We start from the raw sequence: 15598 nt of genomic DNA, 5'->3' as shown, positions 1-15598 counted from the left end.
ATGGACAAAGATGAAGTAACAAGACGTCGTAAGATTTACCATTCCAATTTTAAAGAAGATTTTTTCTTAATATTTATTGGTTTTTTTGTGTTTTTAAGGAACTTTTTAAATATAGGCAGTTGTGTAGCCTAAAAAGGAAGGTCCAGCTGTCTGTACTTTGTTCTAGAACACTCTGTAAAAATGGTAATCGTCTGAAATATATATTTTTAGAACGACTTTGTCTTTTAATTTGTAAAAAGTAATTTATTCATCAGACGGAAATTCAATAAGAATCATCTTTATTCTGAAAATTAAGCTTTTTGTCATTTTATAATAATTAATAATATAAAAAGTTTTTAAAAATAAAATATTATAACAGATGGCATTACATACAATTTTAAATTTTTTGCCGGAAAACTCATGCAAGTTGTTGCTGGAGTTTTTTTCTATTTAAATTGTTTTTTTCTAAATATAAATGTTATTTATAATTACCTATTTAGGGAAAAAATTTATTGTCAATTGTTTCATAATCGAAAAAATGATCTAAAATGCAATACAATACCCTTATTTGACACTTACAGCATACAGTTCATAAATTTTGCTAGGAAATGATCCACAGTTCGTAAAACACCGGTTGCAATTAGTTTCAAATAAGTATACATAATTATTTTCAAATGATACGACTGTATTTAATAATAGTGTTATCATAATAGTAACATTACCAATACCGATACAAGTAAGCACGAGTTGTTTATTAGCGAGGTTGAGGCCGAAGTTTTAAACGCAAAAACGTGTACGTCGGACGTTCAGCGCCACTTTCCGTCACTGTTCAGCGCCTAGAAGTTTGACAATGGTGTTTGGAATGTCGAGCATGATTCCACTGACTATCCAAACACCATTGTCAAACTTCTAGGCTTACAGGAAAGTTGCGCTGAACGTCTGACGTACACGTTTTCGTGTTTTAAACTTCGGCCTCAACCTCGCTATTAGCTTGTGAGGTAACTTTCTGAGAAAACATTAAATGATTTGAATGGCAAGAATCAAGTAGAAACAACTATTGAGTTACATTTTGAAAGTTTTAACTTTGTTAAGAAGATATTTGCAAATGAAATCACTTCTATTTTTACATTAAACAGGTGATGAGAAAATAATTTTCTAACGAATAAAAAAGAAATAGCTTGACTGAGTAAATGTGAAAGTTAGAAATCATACATACATAGTAACCGTTATATTTTATTATTATTATTATTATATTTATTTTTAAATATGCATCTTTTCGATCAATAATATTTTCAAAAAATTTTATAATCATTAAATTTACGCAAGAAAATACCCGTTTATATNAGGTCCAGCTGTCTGTACTTTGTTCTAGAACACTCTGTAAAAATGGTAATCGTCTGAAATATATATTTTTAGAACGACTTTGTCTTTTAATTTGTAAAAAGTAATTTATTCATCAGACGGAAATTCAATAAGAATCATCTTTATTCTGAAAATTAAGCTTTTTGTCATTTTATAATAATTAATAATATAAAAAGTTTTTAAAAATAAAATATTATAACAGATGGCATTACATACAATTTTAAATTTTTTGCCGGAAAACTCATGCAAGTTGTTGCTGGAGTTTTTTTCTATTTAAATTGTTTTTTTCTAAATATAAATGTTATTTATAATTACCTATTTAGGGAAAAAATTTATTGTCAATTGTTTCATAATCGAAAAAATGATCTAAAATGCAATACAATACCCTTATTTGACACTTACAGCATACAGTTCATAAATTTTGCTAGGAAATGATCCACAGTTCGTAAAACACCGGTTGCAATTAGTTTCAAATAAGTATACATAATTATTTTCAAATGATACGACTGTATTTAATAATAGTGTTATCATAATAGTAACATTACCAATACCGATACAAGTAAGCACGAGTTGTTTATTAGCGAGGTTGAGGCCGAAGTTTTAAACGCAAAAACGTGTACGTCGGACGTTCAGCGCCACTTTCCGTCACTGTTCAGCGCCTAGAAGTTTGACAATGGTGTTTGGAATGTCGAGCATGATTCCACTGACTATCCAAACACCATTGTCAAACTTCTAGGCTTACAGGAAAGTTGCGCTGAACGTCTGACGTACACGTTTTCGTGTTTTAAACTTCGGCCTCAACCTCGCTATTAGCTTGTGAGGTAACTTTCTGAGAAAACATTAAATGATTTGAATGGCAAGAATCAAGTAGAAACAACTATTGAGTTACATTTTGAAAGTTTTAACTTTGTTAAGAAGATATTTGCAAATGAAATCACTTCTATTTTTACATTAAACAGGTGATGAGAAAATAATTTTCTAACGAATAAAAAAGAAATAGCTTGACTGAGTAAATGTGAAAGTTAGAAATCATACATACATAGTAACCGTTATATTTTATTATTATTATTATTATATTTATTTTTAAATATGCATCTTTTCGATCAATAATATTTTCAAAAAATTTTATAATCATTAAATTTACGCAAGAAAATACCCGTTTATATTTGGCAACATCCTGTAAATTAAACAATAACAAACGAATATCAAATTATCTAGAACAAATATCGTTTTTTAAATCGTTAATTAATTTTGTAGCAAGATTGTTATCTCATAATATTCTGCTTATATATATATTAATATTTGCAATTCATTAATCTTTATTTTCTAGAGTAAAACGTAGACACAAACGCTTTACTCATCATCTCGTTTTAATAATAACTAATGACAGTTTATTTGATTGTAGCTGTACTGAGAGAAATGGTTGTGCGATATATTTTTCGAGTGCTATTTATTTTCTTAACACTTCAATTTGTCAGGTTTTTGAAGAGAGCGAATTGATAGATTTTTATATAAATAAAGCATTAGATCTGAAATTACAAAGATTTGTACATTATAACTTCGATAAATTTTACAGTTAATTAAGCTTTAAATTTCTTATTTTAATATGAATTTTTTTTTACTATTGAACACAAGACTGTGTTATTAATTAAACACTTGGCGTTTTCCTCTTTATTCAGTTGATACGGGCACTTTTACATGTTTTGGGCGCTTTGCCCCTCATCAGTCAACATTAAACACGCAATGTATGCAATGACACTTATACAGCATGTGAATCTGTGCTGTATAAGTGTCATTGCATACATTGCGTGTTTAATGTTGACTGATGAGGGGCAAAGCGCCCAAAACGTGTAAAAGTGCCCGTATCAACTGAATAAAGAGGAAAACGCCAAGTGTTTAATTAATAACACAGTCTTGTGTTCAATCTATATATATAAAAATGAATGTGTGTGTGTCCTTCATGCATTACCACACCGTTTATCCGATTGCCGTGAAACTTTGGGAAGTTGTTTAATATACTCCGGCGAAGGTTTGTGGCATAGTACGATTGCCATGAAACTTTGGAAAGTTTTTTAATACATTCCCGCGAAGTACATTTATCCTACGATAGATGGCGCGCGTTTACATGAGCATTCGAGCACAGTGTGTTCGATCGATTTCAAATTGTGAAGACCATTTCCCCCTTCAAAAAATATCTCTATATATGCATTTGTGAACTGTTATTTACGATATTTGTAATAATTTTTGTTTAATCACTTTATTTCAACTTTTTTTTGCTAATTATGTATTCGCTCGAACTTCGTTAAAACCTTAACTGTACCCCGAACAACAACCGAAGTTGTAGGAAGAAATTCGCGTATTTTACCGATCTAGGTATCCCCCCTTTTCCAAATTTTAATATCGACTCAAAATAATTTAAAAAGACAAATTACAATAAAACGGTTTATTATCCAACTATCAGAAATTTCACAACATGCCAAGGAAGAGAGGAAGGAGCAATTAAATAATTAAAATTATAAAGAATTAAAAAAATATATATATATAAATGGGGAATATCGCACTTCTGACAATCGCTGCAAGTGTGTCGGCTAAATTTGGAGAATCCGTGCTTCTCGCATGGACAACTGTATGTGGCCGCTCACGCGTTGGAAAACCATCCGATTTATTCGTGTACGCACCAGACGGAAAAACAAAAATATCGTGTATCCACAAACACGCCAATAAATAAATAGAATTGAAACGACACTTTGAAATGTTCTTCCGATGAAAATGAATAGTAATAATAAGTTTCAATAAAAATGATAAAATGTAAATTGAATTTTATCATAACGAGTTTGCTTGAATTTCCTTTCTTCTGAGATCGCAGCAATGCGCGACAGGTAAGCTAGTAGTCAATAAATATGAAAACACGGTTTCAGAAAACAAATGAATTTTTTTTATTAGAATAGAATAGCATAAATGTTGCGTGACAGTATGCAGAGCAATTTCTATATGTTGACATGACGTATATACGAATACAGTCGACCCCCTATAATACTGTTGATTATTCCGTTTTATATGAATTCCATGTTGTACGAGTCACTTAGATTTTACAAATACATAAGCCGGTCACAGCCCGGTACACGTATTTGTAAAATCTAAGTGACTCATATGACATGGAATTCATATAAAACGGAATTGTCAACAGTGTTATAGGGGGGGTCGACCGTACTGTAGACTTATATTGTTTTGTAATGCGCATACTAATTTTTTCTCTATAATTATATTTAAAATTATATTTTTCATCATATTCATGTGATATTTGGTAACTTATAAGCATATTCATCGTACTGATACAAATAAACGTAAACAGCGATCGTATTAATTCGAAAGATTATAATAAAAACAGAATTCTCAACGACAAAACAATCAAATCTTCATAAAAAAAATATTTTTAACTAATCGTTATAAACTAAGCATTTTAATATTAACCAGACGAAAGCGTAGATCTAAAATTATATATTGCCGTTTTCCTGCTTAATAACAAGTGGTGCGTTATTTACAATGTAAAGTAGCTTACAACTAACTCAAAAAGAAAATCTAGAGCATTACTTTCACCACGACACTCATTAACATGTATCGGATCTCTCGTTTAGAAGCCGGTTATCCTCCTATAAAGTTATGAATTGTTAAGTTCATTCATTCATTAAAAGTATTAATCAACTTCTTCAATGATACTAAACAGACGATATTAAGTGACCGAAAGACGAGTATATTAAAAATAAAAACCATGATTACGAACCAAACCACGTGGTTCAAGTTCTAGCGAAGAACGTAAACATATGACTAGTTAAAATTTAGTAGAAAAATACAATTATTATTAATTCAGAAAAATATTTGCTATGCCTATTTATAATTTCGTAGTAATTTATTATTATTAGATATTTCAGAATGTTTAAAAATTCGAAATAAACATAAAAATTTATTTAAAATACAGTATATAGAATTTATTTTTATTCCTATTTTTGTCAATATTTTTAAAAAATATATTATACAAACAGTTTGTTTTTCAGCATTTAAATTAAATATTAACAATATATACAATTTATTCTAACGTATTCTATTCTTTTTTCATCGTAGGATCATTAAAAGTTTGTTTATTCTGCGATATTCTATTCATTCTTCGTATCAGGAACATTAAAATCTGTATTTTGAGGTATTGAATTGTTTTCTTAGGATAAAGATCATTGTGAAAATTCGTTAGTTTGTATGTGTGTATGTAAAATTTTCAAAAAGTGGTGTCAAGGAGATGTAAAATCGTCGAAAAATAAAATTTATCTGTAAAGTAATAGAAAACAATTTTTAATATTAAGATCAAACGAGCTTAACTAGCGTTGACTATGTCTATGGTTTGATAATGAAAATAATTGAGAAAATAGACAAAAATAACTTACTACAATTACAAATATCCAACTCTTTGACACATTAATTCAAAATTTTTATCTTTTCAATAACTTCTTTATCAAAGTAATTCGTTTCTGCAATTCTGATACTAGTTCAGATTCGTTATACGCTTTCGTAACATCGTTTCTATATCCGGTTTTTGAGTTATAGTCCTTGTATTTATACACCACTACCAAAAGAGCACACATAAAAATAAAAAAAGTTGTCATAATAATTACACTAAAGATTTGCGATCTGCACCAGGTAACTTGTTGTGCAGCCATCTTCTTTCGTCAAATTCCACTCACCAAACGTACATCAGACCTTTGAAGACTCTAATAAACTTTTAAATTTCGTTTCGTTCACCGAACTTTTAAAGGAACTAGCGCCCAATTTTGACCAATGACAAACAGGATTTATTTTGTCATTATTCAAAGTTCAAAATAAAGTTAAAATTACAGTTATAAGAAGATTAAAATTATATTATCGGATTATAACAAAAATGAAAACTATTTAAAGGTACTAAAGAAGATTTGTGTAGTAAAACAAGTCCTTACAATACTTATACTTAATTAACTTAAGTACCTATTTAAAACTACATTTATAAACTATAATCAGTAGATAAAGTGAAAACTATTATTGGTGGGTTTTCAAATTTACTTGGTAAACTAAACTAGGCATGAAATTCAGAAATAAACTGGCTGTTTTTAGTTATGGTTCTATTGTGACAATCAAATGAATCACTCCACCCTTTTTACACATTGCACTATTTAATCATGCAATTCATTACGGTTCTGGAGCAAATCATGACAACGAAGATGAAAAAAAATAAAAAAAAATTAAGCGATAAAGCTGGGAAAAAATAACCAAATTTTTCGTTATATTACTTTATAATAATTTTTACACAATGACAATTTCTTATTAAGATCTGAATATCTACAAATTACCATTTTGCGTAAATTCATCTATTGTTTTTAATATACATATGTAATATATAAAAATTCTAAATACTTATAATTAATTTTAGTTTTAAATCTTTTAAAACTACGGTATTTTAAAATCAATTTTAATTCTAAAAAAATTCGGTTTTTTTTAACTAAGGTAATTATTAATGTTCGGAACAGTTAATCGGGTCTCTGAGCCCGAAATTGGGAAAAGCAATTTTACTGTTGCAATTGTATATCATAATTTATAATTTCATAGCTACAATTAGACATTATTACCTTATGATATAAAATTATGTTAAAGGGCCCCAATCTTATGTGTCTAAGGGCCCGGAAGGTCTTAATCCGTCACTGTTCAGATCCCTACTTACAATTGGATTCCGTTAAACACACCTGGTTGCAAATCAGTTAAGACGGAATTTACCGCTACAGCTGCCGTATAAAGTATTATAATGAGGGAAAGCTTTCACTTGTCAATCATCAATATTTGTTCCACTTCATTTACATTATGATATACTTTACTTTTAATAAAGGAATTAGAGGGCTGTCTGTCGTTTAACGGCTGACTTAGCCCTAACTAAAGGCTGCTATACACCATGGGTTAATCCTTCGAGACTGCCTGTCCTTGAGGAACTTCAGAATTTTTTATTGCCCACAAACGAAGAAAAGCTCTCAATAGAGGTGTAGCTAGAGCGGGGGAAGAAGGGCACGTCCCCCGGTAGCCACTCGCAGAGGGGTACCAAATGGTCTCCAAGACAAACAAGTTTNATATAGAATAATAAATTATCTTTTAAAAAAAAGCGAATAAAGTCAACGTAACGCTGTATCTGCTATATTTTATGTCTTTTTTCCCCCTCCTTAAATTTAATTGCTGCAAACCATTTGAAGACATGCTACAAAAAGTATAAATAAATCGCTCCACTTGCCACATGTTGATTACTCTAGAAAGAAACAGCGCAGATATATTTATTTTGAACCAGGGAAAGAAACTTTGGCTTTTTCAAGTTTTAAAACATTTTTTCCTTTTTTTTCTAGACATATTTCTATTAAGCAATAGTGAATTTATTATACACTACTTAAAATATATAATATTAAACGTTTCATCATCAGGATGGAAATATTTTGTAGGCAAAATATAGATAAAATAGTTTCCATAAACTAGATTTTACTTACATTTTTTGCTATAGAAATCAAGTAAATACCCATTCTTTAAACGTTCTTGAGGAAAATTCATATTAAAATTATTTATTATACCAAACTTTAACAGAATTAATTGAGAAAAGCTCTTGAAAATTTATTAACTTTTAAATAATGCTAATAGTATTAAGAAATTCTTATTTTTTATTATATTTTTCTGGATTTTAATTATTAAATAAAATTTGCAATTGTATATACTTTATGTAGTTATAAAATCGATAGATTCCGTCACAAGTAAGTTTAATGCATTTATGACTGAATCTAATGATTGATGCTGGCAAACGGATAATAGTGAATAAATGATAATAATGAAGTATTGATAAATGGATATTAATTGCTTATCGTTATTTCAATCTGTAGGAAAATTTACTGTTTGGTAAAAATATTTTTGCACGCCACTTTGTTTTCTGTTAAAATAAATGTACTAAAATTGAATGGACGAAAAATTATATAGAAATGAAAACTTCATTTTAAAATATTTTCTCAAAATTAACATCATAGTAAGAGCCAAATTTGGCCCAATGTAGCCAAATCTTGCAACGTTGAAAAAAATACTAAATAAAGCTTGAGTTGTGAATCAAAGGATTATAGACCCAAGTGCGGAAAAAAGAGGCAAAAAACAAAAGATAAAGAAGTGAAAAAGGTTGAAAAATTATGGGTCCATATTTGCTAAACAGAAGATCTATTTAACATTTCTCAATACTACGTCTTTTGTCCTTTCTCATCTTTCCCTCCTTTTCCCAAATTTGGGTCTATAATCCTTTGAGTCCTATAATTCATGACTCCAGCTTTATTTAGTAATCCTTCCGCATTCACACATCTCCAAGTATAGTTTGTTTATTCTGCGATATTCTATTCATTCTTCGTATCAGGAACATTAAAATCTGTATTTTGAGGTATTGAATTGTTTTCTTAGGATAAAGATCATTGTGAAAATTCGTTAGTTTGTATGTGTGTATGTAAAATTTTCAAAAAGTGGTGTCAAGGAGATGTAAAATCGTCGAAAAATAAAATTTATCTGTAAAGTAATAGAAAACAATTTTTAATATTAAGATCAAACGAGCTTAACTAGCGTTGACTATGTCTATGGTTTGATAATGAACATAATTGAGAAAATAGACAAAAATAACTTACTACAATTACAAATATCCAACTCTTTGACACATTAATTCAAAATTTTTATCTTTTCAATAACTTCTTTATCAAAGTAATTCGTTTCTGCAATTCTGATACTAGTTCAGATTCGTTATACGCTTTCGTAACATCGTTTCTATATCCGGTTTTTGAGTTATAGTCCTTGTATTTATACACCACTACCAAAAGAGCACACATAAAAATAAAAAAAGTTGTCATAATAATTACACTAAAGATTTGCGATCTGCACCAGGTAACTTGTTGTGCAGCCATCTTCTTTCGTCAAATTCCACTCACCAAACGTACATCAGACCTTTGAAGACTCTAATAAACTTTTAAATTTCGTTTCGTTCACCGAACTTTTAAAGGAACTAGCGCCCAATTTTGACCAATGACAAACAGGATTTATTTTGTCATTATTNCTCCTTTGAGGATTAACCTAATGAATACGGGCGTTTCTACTCAGGTGGTCGGTAGAGTTTGCCGAAACTGTTAAATTTTCCCCCACACATTTCCAGGAATGATTAAAAATCAGGCATGCATGGTTACTCCTTCGAGGATTAACCCATGGTGTATAGCAGCCTTAAGGAAACGGAAAGGAGGGGGGAGAGATAGTGTAGAATGAAGTGGTAAAAGGAGAAGAAAGGAGAATAGGGAAGTAAGGATGAAAGAAAAAGGGGGAGAGCCCATGAGTGCCCTCATTGCATTAATTTTAAAAACAACAATTACAAGTACAAACAAAGAAACAAAATTAAAAAAAAAAAAAACATTGAGTGTGAATGGCTGGTTTTGCCTTATAATGGAAGCCTTATAAACAACTGTTATAAACAAACATATTAATTATTAAACTTGGTAGAGGATTTTGAGACACTAAAAGTGTTCCTCGTTACTGCTGGGTTTATGTAGGCTAAGTTAGGCGATCGAATGTCAGTCAGTCGCAACCTAGAAAAACGTCTTTATTTACAAAAAAAAGTATTAAAAAATTGCTTTTTTACGAATATATTTTAAATCATATAAACATAAAAATATTGTTTTATTAAGACAATTGTCAGAGCATATTTACACAACAAATTTTTCAAAGCAATTTTAAAATATTTATGTTGATACATCTAAAAGCTGAATTTTCCAATCTGGGATACGCGTTCCCCTAGAAGTGCTTCGCCTATCCCTAGAGAGTGATGGTCTGATGGCCTAGCGGTTAAAGTGGCAGCTTATCTCACTGATCGAATCCGGAGGGGTCAATTTTTGGGTGTGCTCGTCCCTCATACCATCGCCTGTCCCATTGTGGAACTGGTGGAACCCATAATGGACTTGCTAAAAACGACTCTCTAAAGTGCCTAAGGACAAACAGAGTTACAAAGAAAAAAAATCGCCAGGGAGATACGCGAAAAGAAATCTATATTGGCTGCCAAATGCAATTTTAAATTAGCCATTTTTTTTTTAAATTTATGCTTAGGCGATTCCAAATCTGTCTTTAAAAGCTACAAGTATAAGATATTTTTATGAATATTACTATATTTTATACATTTCTGAAAGTCTGGATTCAATTATTTAAATTTAATTTAGTTTTATCGATTGACCTCGCGTCTATATTGTTAAAGTAAGTGTTGTAATACTTTAAAATACGTATTAACAATTAAAGAATTAATGAAAATGCAGCAATTATTCAAATGATTTATTCCCAACAGTGGTTTATTAATTAGTAGAATATTTTCCCAGTCAGAAACATAAAATTTTCCATTTTCACTTGGTCTAGAAAAGGATTAGAACAAAGATCTGAAGCTTCATTTCTTTGCTCCAACTGATTAATTTTTTCAATTTTTAAAATTCAAAAGAAAACATTGTATAATTAATTAAATAACATTCTCTTTTAGGAATTATAATATAATACAGTAAACACTCGATTTAACGACTAATTGAGAAAGTCTGCTATTGTCGAAAGTCCGTTAAATCGAATGTATTTGAAAAATAAAAACATATATTAATTCCTTTGGGAAGAAAATTATTGTCTGTTAAATCCAGGGTTTACTGTATTACGAAGTTCTGAATTCATGAAAGAAACTGTTATCGCACACTAGTACAGCACTATGTTACATTTCGTGCCAACATGGTAGATATTTGACATTCAAATTATAATTTTCCATAAAAATTTCAAGGAATTGGCTTAAAACACATGTTGAATCTCTGTATAGTGTCTTCCTAAGTACTCTACTCACGTAAAGCGCTAAACCAAACTTGTGAACGAATCTTTCTCATCAATACTAAATGGAGAACGCTTCGTGAACGATTTTGCATTATCAATGACAATGCAAAATCGTTCATGACAATGCTATCATTTGTTCATCTCGAAACTGACATTAAACCGAATTTGGCGTTTAACTGAAGAATTTTAAACAGTAAGAATTGTATAATTATATTAATGACATTTACACACAAGTTTGAGTGAAAGTTACATAACTTTCAAACTCTCAAACTTGTGTGTTAATGTCATTAATATATTTATACAACTTTTACTGTTTAAGATTCTTCAGTTAAACGCCAAATTCGGCTTAATGTCAGTTTCGAGACAATGATAGCGCTAAATCGAAGTTTCACTGTATATATTTCCATTTTTGTGTTGAAGATAAATTTAATATTCTTTATATATTACATAATAAAAATATAAACAAGAGAAAAATTTAGAGTGTAGAATATTTTCGAGGTAACCTTTTCTTTAAACATGTACATAAATTTATTATGTTAGTAAACTTTAGAAGATATTAAAAAGAAAATTAGATGTAAACTCATATATCAAAATTCATCCAATCTTAAAAATATATAGAATAATAAATTATCTTTTAAAAAAAAGCGAATAAAGTCAACGTAACGCTGTATCTGCTATATTTTATGTCTTTTTTCCCCCTCCTTAAATTTAATTGCTGCAAACCATTTGAAGACATGCTACAAAAAGTATAAATAAATCGCTCCACTTGCCACATGTTGATTACTCTAGAAAGAAACAGCGCAGATATATTTATTTTGAACCAGGGAAAGAAACTTTGGCTTTTTCAAGTTTTAAAACATTTTTTCCTTTTTTTTCTAGACATATTTCTATTAAGCAATAGTGAATTTATTATACACTACTTAAAATATATAATATTAAACGTTTCATCATCAGGATGGAAATATTTTGTAGGCAAAATATAGATAAAATAGTTTCCATAAACTAGATTTTACTTACATTTTTTGCTATAGAAATCAAGTAAATACCCATTCTTTAAACGTTCTTGAGGAAAATTCATATTAAAATTATTTATTATACCAAACTTTAACAGAATTAATTGAGAAAAGCTCTTGAAAATTTATTAACTTTTAAATAATGCTAATAGTATTAAGAAATTCTTATTTTTTATTATATTTTTCTGGATTTTAATTATTAAATAAAATTTGCAATTGTATATACTTTATGTAGTTATAAAATCGATAGATTCCGTCACAAGTAAGTTTAATGCATTTATGACTGAATCTAATGATTGATGCTGGCAAACGGATAATAGTGAATAAATGATAATAATGAAGTATTGATAAATGGATATTAATTGCTTATCGTTATTTCAATCTGTAGGAAAATTTACTGTTTGGTAAAAATATTTTTGCACGCCACTTTGTTTTCTGTTAAAATAAATGTACTAAAATTGAATGGACGAAAAATTATATAGAAATGAAAACTTCATTTTAAAATATTTTCTCAAAATTAACATCATAGTAAGTTTCATTGAAAAATACGTCCTTCATTAATAAAATATTTTTTGTCCGTCTGTTTGTTACAGGATGAGAGAGAGAAAAAAATATAATTTACATATTTAAGAAATTTCTTTAATTCTCTTTAGACTAATAATTGTAATCAATATTATTTTTATGATAATTTAAACATGCATTTGTCAGCATCACTCATTAGAATCATTCACAGTAATGTTTCGTACAGATTGAAGTAATGATAGGCAATTAATATCCATTTATCAATACTTCAATATGCATAAAGATGCATTTAATTATGTTTAATGTAAACAGTAGACTATTAAAAAATCGTAGAAGTTATTTTATTTCGTGCCGACGTAAAATAATTTTTTTGATTAAATTAAATTGTTTTTGATACGTAACATAATTTATGAAGAATGTCGTAGCTGCACTTTTTAAATGAAGCTATATTTTTTTTATAATGTGGGATATATTAACACATTATTGCTTATTGACTATAACGTGTGTCGTAAAATGAGATACCGTATAATGGTAGGCTGAATCAAATTTTTAAATTTAATAATTTTCATTTGTAATATAGAACAATCGATATGGTGGCTTTATTTATTTTTTAACTTTTTTACAATCAAACCTTCACGGAAAAAACTGTTATTTTAGTAGAAAAGAGAGTATAATTTTTTACAAACTCAACATTACAGTACTACTAACATTAAACCTGCAAGGTTTATAATTGATATAAGTTTTAGTACTTGATTGGTTGCTGTTCTCTCTTTTGGTTGTATGTTGGTTGGAATTAAGCACAAATTTGCTACGGAGGTATAGGTCTATTGATATAGATCTATTTGATATAGGTTTATTTGTCGTTATGCATTATCTAATATGAATAACGACAAATAGAAGATATTGCTGGAATGATTTGATTAAGAGTAACAGTGATTTGATGTCATTTATACAGCTTTTACGCATATAGAAGTACTGATAAATGATATTAACTTCTTATCAGTATTTCAATATGCATGAAATTTTTACTAGTGGTAAAAGTATTTTCGCACATCGCTATATTTTTCTATTAGAATTAATGATTAATTAAAAACATAATTTCTTAAAATTTATAGAATAATTTTCTACAAACTCATTCTATAGTTTAATTTATTTGCGATTGAATCTAGAGATTCCCGTTAGCAAATGCTTGTTTAAATAGATATAAGAAAACGATATTACTGTAGTTTAAAATAGTCAAGAGGAAATTAAATAAATTTAAATATGTAAATTATATTTAAATTTTTCTCTTTCCGTGATTGATAAAATGACAAGAAAATATTTTATTAATATATATATTCTACAATTTAATTTATTAGAAATTAAATAGATATATATCTATTAATAAAATATTTTCTTGTTATTTTATCAATCACGGAAAGAGAAAAATTTAAATTTATTTAATTTCCTCTTGACTATTTTAAACTAATATCGTTTTCTTATATCTATTTAAACAAGCATTTGCTAACGGGAATCTTTAGATTCAATCGCAAATAAATTAAACTATAGAATCTATCGATTTTAAAATTTATATAAAAAATATTACACAAGTAAGTATAGTAGCAAAATTTATTCAATAATTAAGTTCTGAAAACTAATGATAAAAGATGTGGATTTCATGACATCTAAATTAATAACATAGCTCAAAAGTTAATAAATTTTCAAAAGATTTCTTCAATAAATTCTTTAAAAATTAGACATAATAAATAATTTTAATGTGATAAATTTTCTTTAAAAATATTTTTAAAATGGCTATTTAACTGAATAATTTAGATTATGTAATATAATAACTTTTAACTGATATGATAACGATTGTTTTTAATATACCTTAAATTTAAAAATGGACAATTTAACCTCATTTAAATTATATATTTTCTTTAACCCGGATATATATATATATATTTTTTTAATCATTCGACATTCGAATTTAGAATATCAAAATGTTTCGTTAAATTAAGCAACACAAAACAATTATTCTACTCCAATTAAATCCACTTACCTGAGCCTGAAGCATAGCACCTAAAGTATAAGTACCTCCTCCCGAATAGGAGATTTTAGGCAATTGTTTCTCCAGCAAAACACATTTGTGGTTATTTATGGACGGTTGAGTCAAATGGTCTAAGTGTTTTACCACTCGGTTTCTGGAGCTGAAAGTAATGACTGCTACACGAGTTTGGTTATAAGCCACGGTAAAATCGGCCAACAATTTTTTTACAAACTTCAACTCGTTGAAAAAGTTTTCGGCCCCCACCGATGCGGAACTGTCCACCAGAAACACCAACTCCACTTGTTTGTTGGTGGTTTTTCGTAGTGATGCCACGTGCCTCTTCAACACACTACCTAAAACGTCCACTTTAGATTTATCTCCCGGTGGGGATTTCACACGAGACTGTTTAAATCCGCGATTGAAGAATATCTCATACTCCCTTTCTGTTTCATTATGAAATTCGGTAGTGACGAGTGTACTCATCAATGCGATGAGTACGGGGATGAACGTCTGCATCCTAGCCATATCGGCAGCAGAATGTGGAGTAGAGAGTCGAGTGAAACCAACTATTGGGCCTCCAACCTTGAGTTATCCAATGTTTGCTTTGGTTTTCAAGTGTTGTGTTATGCGCAACAACTAACCTACTGTAATGCGTTATTAAACTCTACGTAATTAGGACTATCAATCATTAGGCGAGTGTGTTAAAGTGTCTTATGTCCAATATCGGATAGTATTTCACTTTCTTTTCCTCTTTTTCTATTTTATTATAGTATATACATCAAAGAGAACCAGCAAA

At 29.0% G+C, this 15598-nt stretch overlaps 1 protein-coding gene across 1 annotated transcript in view; it reads right to left on the bottom strand.

Annotated features, from left to right (window-relative positions):
- LOC111632076 (sushi, von Willebrand factor type A, EGF and pentraxin domain-containing protein 1-like) overlaps window positions 1-15353 on the bottom strand; it is a 41985-nt gene extending 26632 nt beyond the window's left edge. Inside the window, exon 1 of the mRNA XM_023376429.1 lies at window positions 14815-15353. Within this exon, the coding sequence (XP_023232197.1) occupies window positions 14815-15327 (513 nt within the window). The 5' untranslated portion in view covers window positions 15328-15353. The remainder of the gene's footprint in view (window positions 1-14814) is intronic.
- Between the last annotated feature and the right edge of the window lie 245 nt (window positions 15354-15598).

This window comes from Centruroides sculpturatus, unplaced genomic scaffold (genome assembly GCF_000671375.1).
Source record: "Centruroides sculpturatus isolate CEXI.00-Female unplaced genomic scaffold, Cexi_2.0 scaffold724, whole genome shotgun sequence".
NCBI classification, from domain to species: Eukaryota; Metazoa; Arthropoda; class Arachnida; order Scorpiones; family Buthidae; genus Centruroides; species Centruroides sculpturatus.
This window is presented reverse-complemented; position numbering and strand designations above follow the sequence as displayed.